The sequence below is a fragment of the Cryptomeria japonica genome, chromosome 4 (assembly GCF_030272615.1).
Source record: "Cryptomeria japonica chromosome 4, Sugi_1.0, whole genome shotgun sequence".
NCBI classification, from domain to species: domain Eukaryota; kingdom Viridiplantae; phylum Streptophyta; class Pinopsida; order Cupressales; family Cupressaceae; genus Cryptomeria; species Cryptomeria japonica.
The window spans coordinates 739,463,987-739,489,350 of record NC_081408.1 but is presented as its reverse complement, the minus strand read 5'-3'; the positions used below and the strand labels follow the sequence as shown (position 1 = coordinate 739,489,350).

Here is a 25,364-nt window from a genome sequence, read left to right as displayed (position 1 = left end):
TAGATTAGATTAGAATAGTGTCTCTAAACCCTTCCCATTTACTTTCTGCATATCTTAAATCCCATTTGTGAGTAAATTCATTGAAAGTTGCAAAATTGTTCAATCTTCTTCGAGTGTACGTAAGGCCCCCTTGGATTACCAGTATATCACATCGGCCAACTGAGTCACGTTTGTCGCATATAGGAACCTTGGTGTCGATTGTCTGATCTTCCCGCAATCTTAGCACACAATTGCACTTTGATCAAGAGAGAGTGAAGTGACGGTTAGGCAACTTTATTTTGTGTTTGATGCTATCATAAAAAACTCGTCAATAGGATCGTCATTGAACAACACTACTAATAGTTCTGAATCTTCAAGTAGTGAACAAAGAAGCATAAACATGGGAGATATTGCAGACCGTATGGATCAATTTATGGCAGAACAATGAACCACTCAAGGGCGAATGGTACAACTAATAGACATGTTGACTGAAGCAATGATAAATGCCAATAACAATCACAATAAGAATAACAACCAACATTGTAATGAGGGGGGCAATGATGTAAATGAAGACAATTGAATCCATAGTAGAACTCCAAACTGATGTGTGCCTACAACTAGTTCTAAACCATTGATACCTACTTTCCCACCTTGGGTAGAGCATCAAGAAGGCAATGAATCTATGTTGGTAGATCTACAAGATCAATTCTGCCAAGATTGGATAGATGGAGGGTTACAAACCAAGATGTCTCTTAGGGACTATATGGACCTAAGAATGAGACACGCGCCCAACAAAGGGAATAGAGACAATCACTTCAATCTAAGGAGAAATATTTATAAGCTTAATTTGCCATACTATGATGGTTCGGGGAAGACTGTGGCTCATGCTTGGGTTCAAAAGATTTACACATACTTCCAACTCAATCCAATGTTGGAGGAAGAAGCAATTAAGTATGCTGCCCTACATCTTGACGGGGTAGCTCATGAATGGTGGTACCATGACATGATCACTATGGGCCATGCACAAATCACTTAATGCGTGGAATTCATGAAGAAGCTAATAGAAAGGTTCAATAACAAGGATCCCGAGCGCCACTTTAAAGAATTGGCACAACTTAAACATGGGGGAACAATTGATGACAATATCATGGAATTCCAAAGAATTCACCAACGTTTTCGAAAGAAGGTTGGTTCTATTATGGATGGCCTAATGGAGCCTCTAAGAGGCTGGGTCAAAGCACTCAACCCTAGTACACTTCAAGAAGCAGTTAAGAAGGTTTGAGATATGAACTAAGTGCAACCAAGAACAAAACTCCATCAAAGACATCATCCCTACAAGAGAACAAAGCAAAACAACCTTTCCAAAAGGAGTGGCTAGAAAGGAACAAAATGGATGGAGAAACTAGAGAAGAGCTAAGGAGGACGAAACTTTTTTTACTTGTAAATAACCTTGGGAGCTAGGATATAGATGCCTCGACAAGGGAAAGATTCATTATATAGAGGTTGTACTTGATAGTGATGAGAAAGACAAATCTGATCTAAAATTCATTTAAATTGACGTTGTGCCCGATAGTGATGAGAAAGACAAATCTGATCTAAGATTCATTATATTGAGGTTGTGCCCGATGGTGATAAGAAAGACAAATCTGATCTAAGCAAGATGAAAAAGAGGAAGAACCACCAAAGGTGAAGGAATCCCTACCTACAGAGAAGAAGGATGGTACATTTACCACTATGATTGGAACTCAAGGACTTAACTCTTTTAAGGTTCAAGGTATTTTGCAAGGACAAGGGTTAGGGGTGCTAATTGATAGCAGGGCTGCTCACAATTGTATCAATTCAGATTTGGTTGCCAAAAAAGTACTTAAAACTATTGAAACTGAAAGATTTAGTTTGAAGATGGCAAATGGCTACCGAATGTCTTGTTCAGCAAAGGTACAAAATATGAACCTTACAATTGGTGACTACATAGTCAAGGATGATTTCTATGTTATGGAGTTGGGTATTACCGATGCTATGCTAGGTATCCAATGGATGATGTCCAATGTTTAGTACACAAAATTTTCAGACAATGGAATTCAAATTTAAAATAGATGGTAGGAAGGCGTTATTTAGAGGAGTTTCAGATGAAATTCCTCAAGATGTATCAGCCAAGAGAATGGAAAGCTCATGTAGACATGGAGATGTTGAATGGGATACACAATGCCTTGTATCCTCAAAGACCTTAAGCTACAAGACTAAGTATTATCATCAATATCTACAACTAATCTTGGATGAGCATAGTCTAGTTTTTGAGAACATACCACCTAGAATGCCACCAAGTAGAGGATATGAAGACACCATCAAATTAAAAGAACGTGCAAATACTATCATCACAACACCATACAAGCACATCAAGAAGTTTAAGAATGACAGTAAGAAGTTTACAAGGAGATATTTGACATAGTACATAGAAGGCCTAGTTCAAAACCATTGGCATCTTCTGTGGTGTTGGTAAGGAAAAAGGATGGAACCCTCCGAAGGTGGATGAGCCCTAAAGCGGAAAAGAAACAATCTAAGGTTGCTTGTGGGCAAACAATTTCAAGGAAATGAGACTGTAATATCTCCATCCAATTTTGTAACCAAACAAGCAAAAAGAACTTTGTATGGTCTAGGTATGGCAGACCTAGGACACTTTCATTTTATTTAGTAGCAAGAAATGGATTGCTACTTGTTGACGTGTTTTTTATGACATCGTCTAACACAAAATAAAGTTACCAATGGTCACTTCACTCTCTCTTGATCAAAGTTTAACCGTATTCTAAGATTGCAGAAAGTTCAAACGGCTAACTCCAAGGTTCATGCAACAGACATGACTCAGTTGGTAGATGTGATTAGTGGTAATCCAAGGGGCCTTACATTTGGATCGTTCTTTCACTTCTTCACTGTGGCTGGAACTTCATCATCAGATATGGCAATTTTGTGATGCTGCTACTTCAAACGGACTAAAATGAACTGAAAATAAAGGGGAAAGGGTTAGAAAGGCCTAAATCTACTCCTAAGGGCAGTGATATCAACAGATAATGCTCTGATGGATGAATTCCAAATAAACCAAGCTCTGCTTTGCCAAGTTTAACTACAACGCCTCAAGAACCGGCGCAATCTTCTGAGGATCTTGAAGGATTTTCAAATTGAGAAAGTACATTTGAATACCCAAAATGACGCAATCACAACGACTGTCCACAACCGAACTTGGCACAAGTTTAGTGACTCAGGCTAACTTTACACTGCAACTTACAATCGACAAGATGCAAAAAGTATGAACCATGGAAATTCATCATACACCATTACATTCTCCATTGAAATCAAAGCACTTTATCTAACAACTGAGAAAATAAAATTCTACTCTAAGTGAGGAAGGTGAAACCATGCAATTTTTGAAAAAATAACTTAAGTGGACACCATCAGAGAACAATGTTTCACTGTTATTATCATAAAACTTATCGCAACAATTTCATACAGGTCTCTCTCCTTTACAAATGAGGGGTCACCCCTTTATATAGGATTCTGGCCTTGGCTACATGCAAAACCCTAATTAGGGTTTCCCAACACATGATGCAACAAGGTGGGAATCAACAATAAATGCTAGACCCTCATTCCTCATTCCTATTTTTAGTAAGTCAGGGAATTGTTGTGACCATTTCACACATCGCCCCATTAAAATGGGGACCCCCTCTTTTTGCTCATTTTGCTCGCCTTTTTCTCCGCTTTTAGGGTTTTGGTTTAGTGTGTCAATTGTCTAGATTAGGGTCAAGCCTTAGGGTTTCTATTACTGCGTTTTCAGGCCAGAGTCCAGTCAATCTTGAGAGCTTTTTGAGCTTCCTCTCGTAGGATGCAATTTTGAATAAAGTGAATTCGCCAGAGGCTAAGTGAGTTGGTCTATTTTCAATTGGAATTTTGAATGCAAAGTCCAAAATTGTCTAAGTGTGAATGATGAGATTTTTGATTTTTGTCTGACTGAATGATTTTGACCAAATTTTGAGAATTTTGATAATTGATCCCGGGCATTGGAAATGACTTGTTTTTGCCTTGTGAAGTGACTAAACCCTTGAAATCTTGATATTTTGGCCTGTGGAAGCAAAATTGCTCCTGTCCCTCAGTGAAGGATCGGAGCTTGTTTCTTAAAATTTTACTGTCCTTACAGGATCAAGACGAATTTCGGATTGGAAGGGATAAAGGGAGGCATGTTCTTGCCGTTGATTATAATTTGAAGAATTTCACAAACACGGAAATGTGCCAGGAGCAAAAATCGCTCGTCCCTCAGTGGAGGACCGGAGCTTAAAATCCGACATCACCTTGTCCTTGCAGGATTTGAACGATTTGACGATTTGAGGAGAACCAAGGAAGTGCATTTTATCAGTTGAATATAATTTGAAGGCACAAACATGAGGAAAACTTGACTTAGAAGCTAAATCGCTCCTGTCCCTCAGTCAGGGACCAGGGCGAACTTAATGATAGCTCCCGTCCCTCTCCCAGGGACCAGAGCGAATTTCCTCATGGGGCAAAATTTGGGTGAAGATTAAGTAAGTTTTGAGTTTGAGGCAAACAAAGAAAGTGTAATGAACCTGTTGAAGACAAATTGGAGATTGCAAGACACCAAAGTGAGGTCCATATATGCCTAGGCGCTCCTGTCCCTCAGTCAGGGACCAGAGCGATTTCTCCCTTAGGCCAATTTTTCACCAAGTTAGAACGAACTCCATGCCAAGGATGAATGAAAGGGTGCACAACGAGTCCATTGAAGATAATTTTGGAAGTTGGCAAAGTGTGATTGAACTTGAAGATGAAAATTCGCTCCTGTCCCTCAGCCAGGGACCAGGGCGAAATATTAGTTATCTTGCCTTCCACTCAAGTTCAAACCACTCCAAGTCAGGATACAAGGAGGCAATGACGTTTGAAGTGTCTCGACGAAGAACGAAGTTACAAAGATTGCCAAGGATGAAGGATTTGCGCTAAATGCCCAAGTTCGCTCCTGTCCCTCAGTCAGGGACCAGAGCGAAATTTCTATGGAGACTTAAGTTTTGAATGTTAGTCTCGTTTCAAGTATTCAAGAAGGATCAAAGGACCTCATTCTACATTGTGAAGGCAATTGCAAGTTGACAAGAACAAAGATGAGCCCAGGATACCCAAATTCACTCTTGTCCCTCAGTCAGGGACCAGGGCGATATTCACTGTACTAGCCAGTTCATCAAAAAATCACGCTAAGTCAAGGACGTACAAGGTTGCAAAAGGTTAAAGTGTCCTTAAGAAGATGATATGCGAAGAAATCAAACATCAAAAGGTGATCAAATTGAGCCCAGAAGCTAAATCACTCTTGTCCTTTAGGCAAGGACCAGGGCGATTTTCATTAAATCACTCATTTTCCTTCGAAGATCACGTCAAAGCAAGATTACACAAGATCGAGGACGTCATTTGGAAGGCGATGAACAAGAAGCCAAGGTGTAAAAACGACGAATTTAGGCTAGAGCATAAAGATCGCTCCTGTCCCTCACCAGGAGACTAGAGCGAAAACCATTCAAACATCAAAAGTGCCTCGTAAAAGCCAAATAAAGCAAGCGTGGAATGGAGGGATGACGTTGTTACTTGCCTCATGATGAAAATTGGTGATCGAAGAAGTTAGGATCAAGGAGAAAACATAAGGTTCGCTCCTGTCCCTCACCAAGGGACCAGGGCGATATTAAACTTAGGAGGCATTCATCCACAAATCAAGTTAATCAAGCTCGAGTTTCCCAGCGAAAATGCCAAGTTCAACGTGGAGATGATGGTTTTGAACGTAAAAGGCAAAAGAATCAAGACTAAGATGATAATTCGCTCCTGTCCCTCTCCCAGGGACCAGAGCGATATGGTTCGTATTTATCCAACTCCCAAATTTTGGCGCTAACACAATTTTTAAATTATTTTAAATGCTAAAGATCAATAAAATTTGAATATCCAATTAAATAGCATTTAAAAATTTGCGCATGAGCATTTAATTAATTATTTGTTGCCTTTAAAAAATCGAAAAAATTAATTATAAAGGCATTAAATTAATTAATTATTAATAAAAGTGGGGCGCTTGGGTTTTATTTACTTTATTTTTACAAAGTCGGCCCTTGGTTTTTATTTAAAAATTGTTTTTAATTACCTTATTTTTACAAAGTCGGCCTATGGGGATTAATGAGGAGAGCGCCTATAAAGGAAGGTGAAAATTTCATTTTTAAATCATCATTTGAACCTTCATTCATATGCGATTTTGGAGAATAAGGAGAAGTGCGAATTTAGCAAAGGAAGTGGTGCGAGCATCATCAAAAGGGGAGTGCGAACTTAGTTTTAAGTTGAGCGAACTTGCCAAAGACTACGTCAAAGACCCCCAAAGGTGGCGAATTGCTAAAGTGGACGTTCGTTTGAAAAGGATCACGTGGAAAAGCCTCAAGCATCGATTTTTGCCTAGGCGATTCTCTTTATTTTGCATTTTAGAGTTAAGCTCTCAAGTAAGGTATGGCGAAATCTTCTCTTGTTTTGAATTTTTGATCGTCATAGCCTTTATTATTTTGAATTTTGAAATTTTGAATTCCAATAGCTCAATCGTCATTTAGGAAATGATAACTCAAGGACTTATCATGAAGTTTCCTAAAATTAATCTAATCTATGTTATACATTGCAAAATCTGTTACTTATTGTGAAATGTTGTGTAGGTATGGCGACCCCGAAGGTGGGAGTATCCACCAGTCGTCCAGCTCTCATGAAGGAAGATCAAAAGAACGAAGAACTGGAGACCAAGATCGTGTCTAAGTGGAGCAACATTGGAGATACCAACTTGGGCAACTTCAGCACGAAGAAGTTTCGAGAGGTTCCTTACATTGGCAAGCCATCACCTGTTGCCCGGAGGATAATTGAAAGTGGCATCATTAAGGCGGCCGGCTTCCCTCCAGCAGTTCAGTGCCATGAGTTGATGATTGAGTGTGCTCGGCATTATGATCCTCAATCCAGAACGATCGTGTCCAAGGAAGGAAACACTTTGGCGTATCTTTCAGAGGAAGCTATAAGCGAGGCTTTCCATCTTCCAGAGCACAGAGATATGGTCTACAAGAGCATAGAAGGAGCCAGGTCCATGTACGAAGATGATCCAGATGCTTGTCTAAGCATCATCAACAAGAATTGGCTACTCAAGAGTCGTCCTCGCTTGAGCAAGATCCCGAACACTCCACATAGGATTGATTTCCAGGAAGAGTACAGAGATTTGATTACAATGCTCAACCGAGTTACAGGAGCCCCTCAAGCCTTCTACTTTGAGAAGTGGATGTTCTACTTTATCCAGGTGATAGTTCAGGGAAAAGGAACAATTCATTGGGCTAGGATGATTAGCCATTGCTTGGACGTACAGTTGAGGAGATTGAAAGCTACCAAGTCCTTCCACATGAGTTCATACGTCATATATGCCTTGATCAGGAGCTTTGAGTACGCAGGACTACCTCACAGAGGAGTGATTGGAAGAGGACCCGGCGAGGTCAGAGTTTGTGATTCCTATGTCCACTTGCATCATCCGCCAGGAAGCAACTACAAGTTAGTTAATGATACCTTCACGATGAACATCACAAGGACGTTGCAAGGTGGGATTCACAATAGATTATCTCAGGATGCACAGGAACTAGTAAAGAGGTACGGTGCTTGGTTTATCCAATTTCCGAAGTTCACTTATATTAGAGTTCATGGATGTCCTTCACCTCCATACATGTTGCCGAGATATCCGACAGACAGAATTGTGTTACTTGAGGTAACAAGACAGTTGGCAGCTTATGCGAAGGCATTCAGACACAGACATGGAAATGGAGTTCCTGTACCTATCATCTTAGGCAATTCAGTTGAGGTATGTCCTAATGCTTTAGCTATGGATGACGCAGAGAAGGAGTTAGCTTTGTATTCTTTTTCATTCTTTGCTTTGAGAGAAAGCTTTGATCCACATGGATATATAGAGGAGACAGTCGGTAGGAAGTTTAAGCATGAGTTTCAGATAGAAGATTTTATGATGAATCTCTTAGACGATCTTGAAGTGAAAAGAAAGATGCATTCTAGATTGCCTTTGGATTTCATCAGGAAATGCAAGATTTACAGAGTGGCCGACCAAGCTTCAGGACAGTGGCAGACATCTCCAGTCATCCTATGATCGAGAAAGCAAATCAGTAAGGTTAGATTGGAATGAGCCCGAGGTCGTGGATCTAGATGCTTTGATGGCTCCAGTCTTGTCTTATACTCGCAGATGGGTCGATGTACAACATCAGAAGTTGAGAGAGCAAGGCATAGCTATGACTTTCACTTTGGAAGAGAAACCAGCCGAAGGTGGAACTAGTGTAAGCGAAGGTAATCCTAATCCCAGAAATACAAGTGAAGGCAACCTTCGAAGTGCAAGTGAAGGCAATCTCCATCCAAGAGGCTCGAAGAGGAAAGAGAGACCTGAGAAGAGAGAATCTTCCAAGAAGAAGCAAGGGGCCAACCGAGATCGTTCATCCGGCACATCTTCTCGACAAGAGAAGAGAACACTTGAAGTGGAAGAGTCTATGGAGTCAATGGTACAGAATGATAAAGAAGGACAGGCACCTCAAGGGTCACCGAGTGGATCTCTCCAAGATTATGAGCTACATGAAGACAAGAACAATGACGAGGTAACATCTCCTCCCAGAGAAGAAGAAACATTGCATAAGGAGATACAGGTCAAAGAGACAAGATCGGCCATCCCAGATTGGTTGAAGGAAAGATTAACAAAGGTGATCGTGATCGAGGACGAAGACAATGTAATTGATTTGGAGAGCCTTGTTGGACGTTCTCAGGAAGTGACAGAGAAGAGGAAGGCTACCAAGATGTCCAAGATGATTAGAGATGAGACTGGATCCAGAAAGTTGCAGATAGCTACACCGACAGTGGACAAGTATGAAGGGGAGATCCTAGCAGAGGAATATGATATAGAGACATTTGAGCTAGGTCCATCCACAGCTGAACAGACAATGGATGATGCCACCGATTCATTTGAGGCCTTGAAAGACAAGCTTAGAGAAGAAATGGAGAAGAATAGAAAGCTTGAGAGAGAGGTCGGTGCATGGAGAACATATTTCAGCCATCTCAATGAGCCTTTGGGACGTCAGGATCCAGCAAGATCACCCGTGCAGGCACTTCCCCTTCAATCGATTAATGAGGCAGAGAGATTTAGGAGTATGGTCCAGCGTATGAGTACTTGGATGGACAAATCTCATACAGTTGCTGTAGAATTTGCAACAAGGATGATGAAGACTATTCATAGGGCTATCCAGGTTCTTGAGATCATCCACAACTTGATGATAACGGTAGCTGCTTTTGCTCATACCAAAGATGTTATCATTCCTGTCTTGCGAGTAATCAGACAAACATCGAGGAAGGTCTTAGCGCAGGAAAAGATTATAGATGGAGGACCTCACAGTTTACTTCAGTGGTCAACCTTACTCCAGATGAAGGAGGTTCTCTTCGAGGACATTAGTACTAGATGTAGCCATGTTGAGGAGGTGATCAACCCGATCCAGGACAGAGTATTTGAGGTACTACGTACCATTCTTGGCAGGAGGATCGAGGTTGAGACAGATGTGGATTTGCAGGAATTGGAGGATAGAATCAAGGTCATCTTTTGCAAGGACGCTAATGTTATCACAGATGAGCAACAGGATCAGATGTTTGCTATCATGCTCCTGATTGAAAAGACTAAGGAACTTGAACTTGAATGGGACGCTCCTCTTCTCGAGGCATTTGATCAAGTCATCCACTTGGAAGAAAGAATGAAGAATCTTCCCGAGATTCCAATTGCTGAGATTGAAGGAATCATATCAAGATTCATTGCATATGCTAAAAAGGAGCATTGGAAAGGGAATAAGATTCTAGATGAGAGGTTGTTATAGATGACATGGCACCTTAATTGTCATTGGTTTATGTCTCCTAGGTTTTTGTGCCAAATTTAATATTTGGCTATGCATTTAATATTGTTCAGTAAAAAGGAAGCTATTTGTAACAAACCCTAATTAGGGTTTAGGTGTCATGATCTTGACCGTTGATCTGCTTTTTGATCTGGACCATTCATTGTAATTGAGGATGCTATTTATACCCTCATTTCATTTCATTTTGTAACTAGAAAATTAGAAAATTAGATATCAGAGAGTTAGAGATTATTGATGTATTAGAGAGATTAGAGTTTAGAAGCAATTTACTTTTGTAGCAAGATTGAGTTTTGAGAAAGGAATTCAAACAATTGTTGTACATGATGGCTTTGAGATCAATGAAATATTGAAGTTATGGTGTTTTGTTGCAATTCTCTTGGTTATCTTCATGGTTGTTCAAATTTTCTCGAATCATTTTCAATCAAAGTAGTGTGTTAATTCGAAGGACAAAGTGTTGGACTTGATCTTTGGTAGGATTCGCTTTCCAAACCACTAGCTTCTTGCTGATTGTAGGAACGCCTTGCGTGGTCGACTGGAGAATACTTGAATCACTTAACCTTCAATCGTTGTTGTATCTTGGATATGTACCTTCGTGGTAGTGTCTTTGATCTTTGATGTATTGAAAAATCATTTGTTACCTTAGAAGATCGCATCAATTTCAATTGAGTTGTTAATTTATGGCAAAATTGAAGTTGGTAGAATCTCACCAAGCCTTGTCCACATTAAGTCATTCTTAGGGTTAGACTAGATTAGACCTCTTGCAAACCCTATCCTTTTGTTATTATTTTTTTGAAAAAGCTTGTTTAGTTTAGCAAAATCTTCGGCGACGTAAGGCCCCTTGATGACACAGCAATCACAACGACCACTGGTGCTTATCCACACGTAGAGACCCTACTAAAAAGAACATTGGAGTCATCCTAACTGATCCTTCTTGCGTCATCTTCAGCAGTTAGCGACTTTATTCAAGAGAGGATAAGATGCCTTTGGGTATTTTATTCTGTGTATGATTGTGTACAAAATACACGTCAACAGGAATGAGGGTCTAGCATTGATGAAACGAGGACTTACTATTTTTAGTAAGTTAGGGAATGAGGGTCTAGCATTGATGAAACGAGGACTTACTATTTTTAGTAAGTCAGGGAATGACCATTCTGGTGTCACTGTCCTACTGAGCTCTCCATGTTTTGCCTTTGGATGCGATGATCATACTTTTCTGAGCATTAATTCTTGACTTACTATTTTTAGTAAGTGGCTGTGGCACAATTCTATTTTTGGCAGTGGACAGGGTTTTGATTCTGCAACAGTTTTGTGGTCGTCCTGACTCAATTTCATCCTAACAGTGTTGATAATCAGTACAGGAGTCATATGCGAAATAATTGAATATTAATTCCTTATCCTAAGGTTTAATATTTAATTAATCTGATTATTGACGACTGATTTATTAAAATGGGATTAATGCCTATTTTATCCTAATTGTTGGGCGAAACTCATGTGTACTATGGAATGGCGAAATATTTTAGAGGAATATTATGTTTTAGTGCATCTCCATTATTCGCCAAGTAATTAACGTGGGTCCCTTCCTTTTTGGCGTGGGGTTTGACTTGTGAAAAGTGGCGCTACACCTGGGTGAAATGAAATTCAAATGCAAGGCGTGGAATTTGGAGGAATGGCATTTGAATTTGAAGAGTGAAGTTATAAATAAGAGGCTTGGGCTCCCATTTGGACTATCTTTGAAAATTGCATCGTTATGCTGCTGGTTTGGCTACTGAAAATTTGAGCTTCAAAGTTGGCTTCCTAGCTGAGTCTCAGTTTCGTGCTTGCAATATAGTACCTAGCTGTGCCCTTGTGTTCCCATTGTAGATTGGTTATTGAGTTGCAGATTATGGAGTGATTGATGTTGGATTTGATTGTTTTTGGTTGCTGGTCACGGGATTGCTGAAAGTGAAATTTGTTCATACCTCTCAACCAGGCGACTCCATTCATCTGGGTACTAGCTCATTCTTCCTTCCATGCCATGGCGATACAATGTGTGAGTTTCTAGCTATTTTGATTGAGCATTTTTTTTAATAGAAAAAATCGAACTTCCAGGGTATGGCGTTGGTTTTTGCAATTGCCTTGGGATGCGTGCCAAATGAATATTGGGTTGTTTGAGTGGTAATTTGGTTGGGATGTTATTGTTAGAGTTATATTGGGAGATTGGGATTGATTTCATGTGATTTGGGTAGAAAATGAATGAGTTATGAGTGTTTTGATGTTTCCATAGGCTGCTGAAACTGTACTTTCAGCCTGCAGATCAGTGTAACAGAAAATTACAGTCTTGTTGTAGAAATCTGCAATTAATCTTCTCATCTCATCTCTATATTGTAAGGTTGTTTCAGTAGTACTGATCATCCCTTCTTTCTGCTTTCATTTGTAATCCCCACTGCATAAGTGGAAGAGGCTGGCTTGCCGCCTTCTAAGTTTTGTAATTCAGTTTTTTGTAATCAGTCCTCCCGCTGAATAAGTGGTCGAGTGATAAGTTCAATGCTATGGTCCTCTCGCTGAAATATGCGGTAGAGTGATTGTTTAATGTAATGTCCTCCCGCTGAAATATGCGGTAGAGTGATTGTTTAATGTAATGTCCTCCCGCTGAAATACGCGGTAGAGTGATTGTACTTCAATTCCTTGTGATTTCCCCGTGGTCGGTTTACCGCCAAGAGTTTGGTTTCTATCCTGTTGGATAAGCAGAAGGGGCTGGCTTGCCGCCCATGCATTGTAATTTTCAGTTTGATTATTGTTGTTGACGATCCCCTGAATACCGTATGCTCTCACCCTCCCAGTCTGGGCTCTCCGTGAACAAAAGGTGGAAGGGTTCCCTTTCAGTTGTTTGGTTTATTCCTCTAACCTTAACGGGTTATTTGTTGTGGATGAATTGTTATTGGCCTAAAAAACAAAAAAAATTAGTGGGATATTACACCTCGCTATGCAAGTGGACCCCGCCATCGTATATCCGCTCCTGCTCATCTGGAATTGTTGGAGAGAGAAAATCCGATTCAGGAAGAATTTTCTTGAAGTCTCTTCAACTTTCCTTGCTTGAAGAAGGTTTACCATCAATTTTCACCATCTCCTATTTTTTAGCGATTTTCCACAAATTAGGGCTTCAGGTCCAGGTGGGAGAGAATTCTCTCACGAATCCAAATCTACCATCATTTTGAAATTCAGATGATTCTTGATGCTCGAAAATGGATTTTCCAAATTTTTTCTTGGCGGGGTGAGATTTCTTGTTCAGTTCATCCTTGATTCCTTCCTTGCCGTAGAAATTTTATCTTTAATTCATCCTTGGGTGTGATTTCTTCCTTGCTTGGAGTTTCATCCTGAAGGAAGGAATTTCCAGCACTTAGTCAATTTTTTGCCTTTCTTGGAATTCTATCTTGAAGGAAGGTATTTCCAACACAGCCAAATTTTCACTTTTTCCAAGAATTTTGAAGTGAAGGAAGGAATTTCCAATACTTAGTCAACTTTTCTACTTTCTTGGAATTCTGTCCTGAAGGAAGGAATTTCCAGCACTTAGTCAATTTTTCCACTTTCTTGGAATTTCTTCTTCTTGGGCGCAATTTTTCCCTGAGGAAGGAATTCATGATTTTTTATATTTTCCACGTCTTCTTCATTTTGGCACCCCTTCATAGTGCTTGGGCGGATTTTGACCATGAAGGAGGAATTCACACTTTTTCCATTCCTCCCTGACTTCTCCATTTTGGCGCCCTCTTGAGGAGTAGGGCGGATTTTTGCATAAGGGGAGGAATTCATGATTTATTGAACTTTCCTTCATTCCTTGGATTTGGCACCTTCCACAATGCTAGGGCGGAATTTTGCACAAGTGGAGGAATTCATCATCTTTCACACTTTCCATGCATTCTTCATTTTGGTGCCTTAACTCACTCATGGGCGGATTTTTACATAGGTGGAGGAATTCATGATTCTTTCAATTCTTCCTTGACCACTCCACTTTGGCGCCCTCCATCATTCCTAGGCGACATTTGTCACTGGGGAAGGAATTCACTTGTTTTGCAATCTTTTCCTTGTCTCCCTTGTTTTGGCGCCCTCCTACTTGCTAGGGCGCAAATCTACCTAAGCCAAGGAATTCACAACTTTTCTATCCTTCCCTGACCACTCCACTTTGGCGCCCTCCTGAGGAGTAGGGTGGATTTTTGCATGTGTGGAGGAATTCGTGATTTCCTTTCTTCTTCCTAACTTAGGTGAATTTCTGAGCTTCTTTCGGATCTGGCTACCGTATATGGATTTGAGGTGATTTCTTGGACAGAGACAAATTTCTCGAGCTTTCCACTTCAGGGATGGGCTTCCAATACTTAGAGCCAATTTTGATTGATAGCTGCTTTTCAAACCTTTCGTATTTAGAAGTAGTCGTGAATGCGTGATCTTCATTGCTTGCTTGAATGGTCCTGTTAGAAATAAACTTTCCAAAAATAGACTTTCAGAATGTCAGCATTAGACCCCAAAACAGGACACAAGAGTGACTTACTATAAATAGAAACTTACTAAAAATAGAAATTACTAAAAATAGTAAGTTTGATTTTTGGTAAAATGAATACATTCCGGGGCTTCGTAAAATCCTTAAAAAATAGGAACTTTCTAAAAATAGAAAGTTGCTCTGTTTTGGCTCAAATTTTACTGGGAGGTTCCTTGAGGGGTCCTGATTCCAGTGATATGTTCAGTTTTTCGAAAACCCTAAAATCAAGGACTAAAGGCAGAAACCCTAAAATTGACAAAACAAGCCCTAGACTTAGCCAAATTTGCTCAAATGAAAAACAAACTTAATCAAAATGACCCCCAAACACTCACAAACTGAGGAAACTGATGAGACTGCCGTGAAAAGACCCAACAACAAAAAAACAAAAGACCGAGAGGGCCTAAAAAGTAGGGGGTCCTGTTGATGTGTTTTTCATGCACATGTGAACACATAATAAAATAACAAGGTATCTTATCCTCTCTTGAACAAAGTTTCCCTGAATGCTGAAGATTTCGCCTAAGGATCGACCGTAGCAACTCCAAGGTTCTAATATGTAGGTTCTCTATTTGTGGATAAGCTCTTGTGGTATGATGTGATTATGCTGGAATCACAAGGGGACTTATATTCGACTGTCTGAGCATTTGATCTGCTGGAACTTGAATCCTATCTACTAGCTGGAAGATAAAGAAATATCAAAAGCATAGGGTTTAGAGAATCTATTCTAGAAACTAGAATGCAAGAAGATGGATGAACAACTAGGTGGAGTCCTACTCGGTTGGGTCTCACCATTAGGTTGAACAATCCGACACCAACTCAGTGCGATCTTCTAAGGGAATTTTGAAGATGTTCAAATCGTTACACCATCGGACACTGATCACCATTCAAGTTAATGCATGAACAATAGACGCGTAACGACTCAAGATTAAACTCATTCATGCTAGTTGACTACACAAGGCGCACTTACAATCAGCAAGAGGCTAATGGTTTGGACTAGCCGGATTCCACGTGAGTGCATTCAACTATTTTTCTCCATTCAATCTAATTATCTACCATCTAAAATTGAAGATTCAACAAGAAACCATGCATATTGCAAGAAAGAACACATTTCACCTTAACTTCAATGAAAATGGAGTTCATTTACAATTTAGGCAACAATTTCTTGCCTTCTCCTCCTAATCTACTCTAATTGCTATTCTATTTGCTATTAATCATTAGCTATTCTAACCTCTATGAACTAACTATTAACTTTTACAAATGAAGAGCCAAAGCTTTATATAGAGAGCTCCTTACATTTCAATGGCTTTGATTGATTTAGAATGAATGGCTAGGATTACAAGATAGAAACCCTAATTAGGGTTTGTTATAACAAACTCCTTTAGCCAATGAGAAAATTACATTCCATGAATGAGGACCAATAGATGTCAGGGGTAGGTGCCTCGAAGTTTGTGCTATGACTGGTGAGTCGGGTACATTGAATCTGGACATGCTGAGGTGGAGCTATCTGACTGGAAGAACAGTGATTGGGATGCCACCTTGTCTTGCATTTGCCCTTGCATTGACCTTAATTGATCTTCCTTCATCCTTGAGGTACTTAGTGAATGATGTAACCCCTTGACTCTCATATGTTTGATGAAGCCTCCCTATGGTCAGATCACTCCTCCTTTGGTAGCTCACCTCGCCTTGAAGTGTTTGTAAGTTCTTTCTTCGGATATCTTTTGGTTTCTTTGTGTGCTAGAATGAAGATCTTGAGGATAGCTTGGTCTATTACGTACAACTCTTTGAACACTTGCGGTCTTCCAACTTTGAAACACTTTGAATTCTCCATGCATTTGAGGGGTCCTTAATGATGATGGAGCTGGAATAGGTCGCCATTGTCATGCCCTGATCCTTCTCCATCTTAATTTTGTTAACCTGCAAAACAAAAAAAGGACGATTAAGAATACATGGTATATTTATTCTAACATGATATTTTCCACCTTAAATCATCAATAAGAAGATATTTGAATTAATTTCCCTTCAAGCTAGGAGGAAAAGACACACTTTTAGAAGAAATTCGCTTCTGTACCTTAGAGAGGGTCAGGAGTGAATTTGACATTTGTGTTCAAATTCATCAAGTTTACTCATTTCTACTAGCTCAAACCATGATTATAGGTCCTTAAGGCTTGGATGAGGTCATTCTTCCTTATGCAAAGCTCTTGAACCAAGGATTCTACCCAAACTGGAGGTGGGATGTAGAGAATTCGCCCCTGTACCTTTGGAAGGGTCAGGAGCGAATTTGATCGTCTAGGCTCAATTCATACTCCTTTTCACTTAGCCTTGTCTTAGACTTGACCTTTCAATCCCTCTCTCCTGAAGACATCATTGATTTGACCCCCAAAAAGGCCTAAAGGATTTCGCTTTGGGCCTTGGCCAAGGACAGGACCTATAAGGAATTTCGCTTTGGACCCTTTGGAAGGGTCAGGAGTGAAATTTGTGATTTAGCTTCAATTCTATCATTTCATTGCCTCAAATCACTTTTCAAGGGCAAGTACATATCAGGATGTTTGAGAGTGGTTTCAGACCTCCAGGAGTTATAATGCAAAATCTAGTTTTTGGAGGATTCTTCAATTTTCCAGACTTAGTCAAATTTCAGGATCAAGATGACATTCCAGACGTAGGCAAATTTCAGGACATTTGAGGATCAAGATGACATTCTAGACTCCTTATGGCGATTTCTCTCTGTCCTTCATGTAAGGGATGGGACCTAGGAGGACATTATGCATTCAACCAAGGTTTGATTTAGCAACTTGAAGTGCGACCGGATAGTACACAAAAAACACCCTAGGAATGATCTAAACAACCCCTAATCACTCAATTGACCTTACCTCTTGAGGAGATCCACCTGACTCAATCCATTCAATACAAAGGCTAAGACACTAAAACGACTAAGAACAAAACCAAAAGGGCTAACCCCAGAAAGCAAAAAGTGGGGGTCCCGATTTGCAATGGGGCGATGTGTGAAAACGCCACAACACTACTAAGGGAGGGAATAAACAGGTCAATTCTAGGCATGGATCATCTTACACATAACCACTGTCAAAGAAGACACTACAAATCACATGAACAATCAAATAGTCTATTACTTAATCGTTGTCAAAGAAGTAATATAAATTGAGCCCCAAAGAAGAGATTATGCTCCACCTTATCACTTTTCAAGAAGGATAAGTCCGATCTGCATTAATTAATGAACTAATGACAAATTAAGTTATAATGAAGGAGCACAAATTAGTTAATTATTGCAAAGGGATGTGGAAGTCAGACACAACTTCTCATATCATGCTTATCGTGGAGTATTTAAAGGTAATCACAAGTTCTTCCATAAGGATTGAAGATTTGTTTTTCGTATATTTAATTCATATTTGAAGTGCTCAGAGAGCCATTAAGCAGCCGAGTAAGGTGGTATTTATCCACCCATTTACAAACTCAGGATGCATAAGTAAAGAGTCAATTGAAGCAGAGACAGCGCCCAGACATCGCAGGGTTATAAGGGAATAATATAGGCAGAGCGATCGGGTGTAACAACCTGATCCGTAGCTGCTCAAAATGCATGGTCATATGGAAGTATTTAGGAAGAGTGATCAGATTCTGACAAATATTTTGAGCAGATCAGTAACCGCTTTAACTGATTGCAAATACTTTATATATCAGCAACTCAGGTCTACCAACTCTATGAATATTCCTAACACTTGTAATAATTAAAAAAGGGAATACATCGATTCAGTAATCTTTATAGGTTTTTGTCAGATATCTTATATGAGAGAGAAATTGTATGACTTGTTCTTTCACTTGTATCGTTTCAATCAAGGCCTTGACAAAATAATCACAATTGACACATTTGTGCTAACAAATTGACTACAGAGTTTGAACAATAATAGGCAAGAATACTTAGAGAACTATCTAGGGACATTACAAAACCCGAGTTGTACTTAAGTTTTCAGAATCCTATTCTTATCATGCCATGAAGTAATTGAAGTAGTAGGATGGTGATTAGTGGCAGCTCAGAGACTTACTAAAAATAGACGTGCTCTCAAGGTAGTTTGAAAGAAAACTCCAGGAGCTGAAAAACGCTTTTGAAGGTGTCATTGCAATCCATAATGCCAACTGAGCTCAATGCCAACAAGAAAAACTAGAACAGACTGAACCTGTGCTCTCGAAGATCCTTGGAGTCTGCTTACCAATACCAATTAGCCTACGAGAACTCAGTAAATAGGCTAAAGGTCACCATATTGACTAGGATTGAGAAGAGGACATTACAAATATATAGAATGATGGTTTTACTTTGTTGGCAGCACTCAACACAATGCTTAGCAATACAAGGACTGTCATAAAATGAGCATTCATTCCTTGACAGAAGTGCTATTTCAAGGAACAACTTTTTTTGGTTCAGACACAACTGTTGGTCTATCTTTTTATAACAACCTTACAATTTTCACTATCCGAGTCAACACTGATAACAACATTAGTGACTCTGCACAATGCATGCATTAACAATAACATTTTACAGTGTACGCAAGACCATTATAATAGAGAACATCATGCATTGGACTAGCATGTTAAGGACATATTACCATTGGAGGGAGATTTAAGACATTGAAAAATTGAAGCAGCATCTCCTGAAAGGATACTTTGGTGAAGATTGAAGATCATTTTAGACTAGCTCCTTAAACACTGTGGTTCGGAGGGATTTAGAGATAATTTCTGTTTGATTGCTGTCTTAAAATTTGTTCAGGTTAGGCTGAACCATGTTTTGCTAGAGCCAAATATCACAAATATAAATGTATTAATATATGACAAGTAAGCCATTGTTGTTGTTTTGTATGTATTTAATATGCACATATGGGCTATTTATTTATGATAGGGATGTATTCTGTGAGTATATGTGATTAATTTGTTTATTATTGAATATAAGTGACAATTTTATGAATAATGAAGAGGTTTTACTCAAGCTTTAAGTGGAGTACATATGGTTAGAAGAAGGCAGAGACATGATACCATTTTCTGTTACTGTTACTGGTTGCAGCCAAATGTTTTAATAACTTTTTGACTGCTGTTTTTTATGCTTATAGATGATATATGTATCGAGTTTTTTAGTTTTAGCTATACAATCTTTTTTCTGACTTTTGTAGTATATTGCAGCATTTTTTTCGTGGAGAACCTGTCGTGGGGATTGACTATGAGGCACAGCTACAAAAAACTCTTCTACCCCGTAAGTATAATGTATATAAAAGGCCACCTTGTACGTTATTTTTCATTTTCCCTGGTTTCCTTTTTTAATAGCAGTTGAGACTCTGCTTAAAGAAGAAAGTGTGCTGTGATGTTTACTAAAGAGGCTTTAGTTGTGGGGTACTGTGAAGTTGTCTAACTTGTGTCTGGAAAACATTGTGATATCTGTAAATAAAGGAACCATCCATTTGTTGGGGGTGATTCTATAATGCTTATTAAGAAATTTAGACTGTATTTAGGCTGTTCAACTATCTTATGAAATTGATTATCAAACTTATATCTAAGCACTACACCTATTCATGAATCTAAATGTGACTGTGTTCATAAGCTGGTCTTGCATTTTGTCTAGTGTTCTTGTGCTTGATTAGAATAGGCTAAAATTGTATGGTATCATTTCCTACACCCCATTTTTAGGTCATTAGTTTCTAATGTGCTTGTGTTGTGCGTTGCACACGCTCCCTGTCGCCGACAGGGTCCCCCTTCCTTTTTTGGGCCTTTCCGTCTTCGCCCTGTTGAGTTCCTCGCAAAGCCTCTCGCGTCCTTTTGAGCGAGCCCGCGATCAGTCCGTAAGATGATGATGTTGTGCGAAGGAGCTGGTGATCTGTATGGTCAGTCGAGCCCTCAGGCACGAATTCCAAGAGATTGTTTAAGCTTGTAAAGACGCCTTAAATGGGCGTAGGATGGAGACTGGCGAAGTTCGCCAAGTAAAGAACAGCGCGTCTGAAGGTCGCACGAGGACCCAAAGTTGCCGATTTTTGTATAAGAATGAGAGAGGTTACATGATGTTTGTTTTTACAAATCCACGAGATTCGAATGAATGGCGATTCTCGCCAGTTGAAAGGCAAAAGAAGGGCGAAATCTTTAAAGTGCCTCAAGGTGCCAAAGTTGTCAAAATGCCCAAAAGGGGCAAAATTTCGAACCTTCAGGTTAAAATGCCAGAAAATTAGAAACCTTTGCACAATGGCCAAAAGGGCCGAAATTTGGACCTTAGGGCCTGTTGTGACCATTTCACACATCGTCCCATTAAAATGGGGATCCCCTCTTTTTGCTCGTTTTGCCTGTTTTTCTCTCTGCTTTTTAGGGTTTTGGGTTAGTGAGTCAGTCGTCTGGACTAAGGTCAAGCCTTAGGGTTTCCGTTTTAGTGTTTTCAAGCCAGAGTCTAGTCAATTTTGAGAGCTATTGTTGAGCTTCCTCCCGTAAGATGCAATTTTGAAATAGGGTGAATTCGTCGGAGGTCAAGTGAGTCTGTCTAGGTTCAGTCGGAATTTCGAATGCGAGTCCAAATTTTGCCTAAGTGTTAATGATGGAATTGTGAACTTTTGTCCGGTGATTTGTGACCAAGTTTTGAAAATTTTGATAATTGATTCCGGGCATTGGAAAAGTCTTATTTTTGCCTTGTGAAGTATTTGAGGTCTTAAAATCATGATATTTTGGCCTAGGGAAGCAAGTTCGCTCCTGTCCCTCAGCCAGGGACCAGGGCGAAAATGATATTTTATGCATCCTGGTTATTAATTTGTTTCATTTGTCTTGTCCAGGGTTGCCAGGAGATGCGGTTGAACGTAAATTGAAAGCTTTGAAGATTTTGAGATTCGAAAATGGCAAATTTTTGGAGTTTTAGGCCAAATCGCTCCTGTCCCTCAGTCAGGGACCAGGGCGAAATGTCTTGCTTGGATCATTTTGACCTCATTTTGATCAAACTAAAGCGCTAAGGACATAATGAAAGGTGAAATCAACATGATGAGGCCTCCAGACTTAATCGTTTGCAAGAAAAGTTGAACATTTGCCCTCAAGGACAAAAATCGCTCCTGTCCCTCACTGAAGGACCGGAGCTTGTTTCTCAAAATTTCACTGTCCTTGCAGGATCAAGACGATTTTTGGATTGGAAGAGATAAAGGGGGGCATGTTCTTTCCATTGAATATAATTTGAAGAAATTCGCAAACAAGGAAATGTGCCAGGAACAAAAATCGCTCCTGTCCCTCACTGAAGGACCGGACCTTGAAATCCAAAATTGCCTTGTCCTTGAAAGATTTGAACGATTTCACGATTTGAGAAGAACAAAGGAGGTACATTTTATCGGTTGAATATAACTTAAAAGTGCCATCGTGAGGAAAATTGGCCCTAGAAGCAAAATCGCTCCTGTCCCTCTGCCAGGGACCAGGGCGAATTTTAATGGTAGCTCCCGTCCCTCTCTCAGGGACCAAAGCGATTTTCCTTATAAGACAAGTTTTTGGGCGAAGATCAAGTGAGTGTTAAGTTTGAGGCAAGCAAAGGAGGCGTAACGAATCCATTGAAGATAATTTGAAGATTACAAAACGCCAAGAGAAGCTCATATTGTCCTAGGCGCTCCTGTCCCTCTGCCAGGGACCAGAGCGATTTCTTCCTTAGACAAATTTCTCGCCAAGTTAAAGTGAATTTCGTGTCAAAGATAAGTGAAAGGGAACATGACGAGTCCGTTGAAGATAGTTTTAAGCGTTGGCAAAGCAAGAATGAGCCTACAAGTGCAAGTTCGTTCCTGTCCCTTAGCCAGAGACCAGGGCGAAATCTTGGTTATTTTGCCTTCCCTCCAAGTTTAAACCACTCCAAGCCAAGGTACATGGGGGCAATGATGTTTTGAAGGTACTTCGAGAGAAACAAAGTTGCAAAGACAATGAAAAGTAATGAAATTACTCAAGATCGCTCCTGTCCCTCTCCTAGGGACCAGAGCGAAATGTCTAAATGTGCTTAAATGTTGAATGTCACTCCCATTTCATACGTTCAAGAAGGAATAAAGGACATCATTTTACGCCTTGAAGACAATTTGATATCAATATGATGGAGGATTTGCACCATAGAATAAAGTTCGCTCCTGTCCTTCAGTCAAGGACCAGGGCGATATTCACTGGATTGGTCATTTCTTTCAAAAACCACGTCAAGGCAAGGTCGCACAAGGTCAAAAATGTTTTTGAGAAGATGATAAGCAAGGAACCAAACGTCAAAAGATGACCAACTTGAGCAAAGAGGCAAGTTCGCTCCTGTCCTTCAGTCAAGGACCAAGGCGATATTCATAAAATCAATCATTCTTTCCGAAAGATCACATCAAATCAAAGTTACACAAGGTTGAAAACGTCATTTGAAAGGTAATGAACAAGGAGTTAAGATTAAAAGGTGACAAATTTGAGCTAGAATGTCAAGTTCGCTCCTGTCCCTCAGACAGGGACCAGAGCGAAAATGATCTAAGGGGCATTCATTTACAACATTGAATCAATCAAGTTCAGGATTCCCAATGAAGATGCCAGTTTCAACGTAAGAGATGTGGTTTTGAACGTAAAAGGCGAGAAATTCAAGAGCAAAATGCTAAATCACTCCTGTCCCTCTCCCAGGGACCAGAGCGATATGGTTTGTATCCCATACATCTCCCATGTTTTGGCGCCAATAAAATTTTCAAATTACATTAAATGCTAAAAATCAATAAAATTTGAAATATTCAATTAAAATTAGCATTTAAAATTGCGCACAAAACATTTAATTAATTAATTTTGCCTTTTAAAAATCGAACTATTAATTACGAAGGCAATTAATTAATTAATTATTATTTTAAATAAATAAATTGGGGTGCTTGGGTTTTATTTTCCATATTTTAACAAAGTCGGCCTTGATTTTTATTTAATTTTTTGTTTTTATTTTGCCTTATTTCCAAAAGTCGGCCTAGAGGTAATTAAGGAGGTGAGCGCCTATAAAGGGGAGGTGAGTTATTGCATTTTTAATCATCATTTTATCATCTTTTCACATGCGATTTTGGAAGACAAGGAGCAAGTGTAAGCGAAGGTAATCCTAATCCCAGAAATGCAAGTGAAGGCAACCTTCGAAGTGTAAGCGAAGGCAATCTCCATCCAAGAGGCTCGAAGAGGAAAGAGAGACCTGAAAAAAGAGAATCTTCCAAGAAGAAGCAAGAGGCCAACCGAGATCGTTCATCCGGCACATCTTCTCGACAAGAGAAGAGGACATTTGAGATAGAAGAGTCTATGGAATCAATGGTGCAAAATGATAAAGAAGGACAGGCACCTCGAAGGTCACCAGGTAGATCTCTCCAAGATAATGAGTTGCATGAAGATAAAGAAGATAACGAAGTAACATCTCCTCCCAGAGAAGAATAAATAATGCCTAAGGAGATACAGGTTAAAGAAACAAGATCTGCCATCCCAGATTGGTTAAAGGAAAGACTAACAAGGGTGATTGTGATTGAAGATGAGGACAATGTGATTGATTTAGAGAGCCTTGTTGGACATTCCCAGGAAGTGACAGAGAAGAGGAAGGCTACTAGGATGTCCAAGATGATCCGAGATGAGACTGGATCTAGGAAATTGCAGATAGCTACACCGGCAGTAGACAAGTATGAAGGTGAGATCCTTGCAGAGGAATATGATGTAGAAACATTTGAGCTTGGTCCACTCACAGCCGAGCAGACATTAGATGATGCCACCGATTCATTTGAGGCATTGAAGGACAAGCTTAGGGAAGAAATGGAGTAAAATAGAAAGCTTTAGAGAGAGGTCGGTGCATGGAGAACATATTTCAGCCATCTCAATCAGCCTTTGGGACGTCAGGATCCAGCAAGATCTCCTGTGCAGGCACTTCCCCTTCAATCAATTGGTGAGGCAGAGAGAGTCAGGAGTTTGGTCCAGCTTATGAGCTCATGGATTGACAAATCTCATACAGTTGCTATGGAATTTGCAACAAGGATGATGCAGACTATTCATAGGGCTATCCAGGTTCTTGAGATCATCCACAACTTGATGATAACGGTAGCTGCCTTTGCTCATACTAAAGATGTTATCATTCCTGTCTTGCAAGTAATCAGACAAACATCAAGGAAGGTCCTAGTGCAGGAAAAGATAATGGATGGAGGACCTCATAGTTTACTTCAGTGGTCAACCTTACTCCAGATGAAGGAAGTTCTCTTCGAGGATATCAGTACTAGATGCAGTCATGTTGAGGAGGTTATCCACCCAATCCAGGACAGAGTATTTGAGGTACTACGTACCATTCTTGGCAGGAGGATCGAAGTTGAGACAGATGTGGATTTGCAGGAATTGGAGGAAAGGGTCAAGGTCATCTTTTGCAAGGATGCTAATGTTATCACTGATGAGCAACGGGACCAGATGTTTGCTATCATGCTCCTGATTGAGAAGACCAAAGAACTTGAACCTGAATGGGACGCTGCTCTTCTCAAGGCATTTGATCAAGTCATCCACTTGGAAGAAAGAATGAGGAATCTTCCCGAGATTCCAATTGCTGAGATCGAAGGAATCGTATCAAGATTCATTGCATATGCTAAAAAGGAGCATTGGAAAGGGAATAAGATTCTAGATGAGAGGTTGTTATAGATGACATGGCACCTTAATTGTCATTGGTCTATGTCTCCTAGATTTTTGTGCCAAATTTAATATTTGGCTATGCATTTAATATTGTTCAGTAAAAAGGGGGCTATTTGTAATAAACCCTAATTAGGGTTTAGGTGTCACAATCTTGGCCATTGATCTTCTTTCGATCTGGACCGTTCATTGTAATTGAGGATGCTATTTATACCCTCACTTCTTTCATTTTGTAATAATGATGTATTAGAGAATTAGAGAGATATTAGAGTTTAGAAGCAAGTTACTTTTGTAGC

The 25,364-nt window shown here is 39.8% G+C and overlaps 1 protein-coding gene across 5 annotated transcripts in view; it reads left to right on the top strand.

The window, feature by feature from the left end:
- LOC131027437 (zinc protease PQQL-like) overlaps positions 1–25,364 on the top strand; it is a 280,047-nt gene that overhangs the window by 76,461 nt on the left and 178,222 nt on the right. For all 5 annotated transcript variants that reach the window (XR_009102496.2, XR_009372379.1, XM_057957497.2 and 2 more), the window contains exon 8: positions 19,630–19,699. Coding sequence is in view for 3 of the 5 variants with exons in the window: in XM_057957497.2 (XP_057813480.1) it covers positions 19,630–19,699 (70 nt within the window). In the remaining 2 variants the exon portion in view is untranslated. The remainder of the gene's footprint in view (positions 1–19,629; positions 19,700–25,364) is intronic.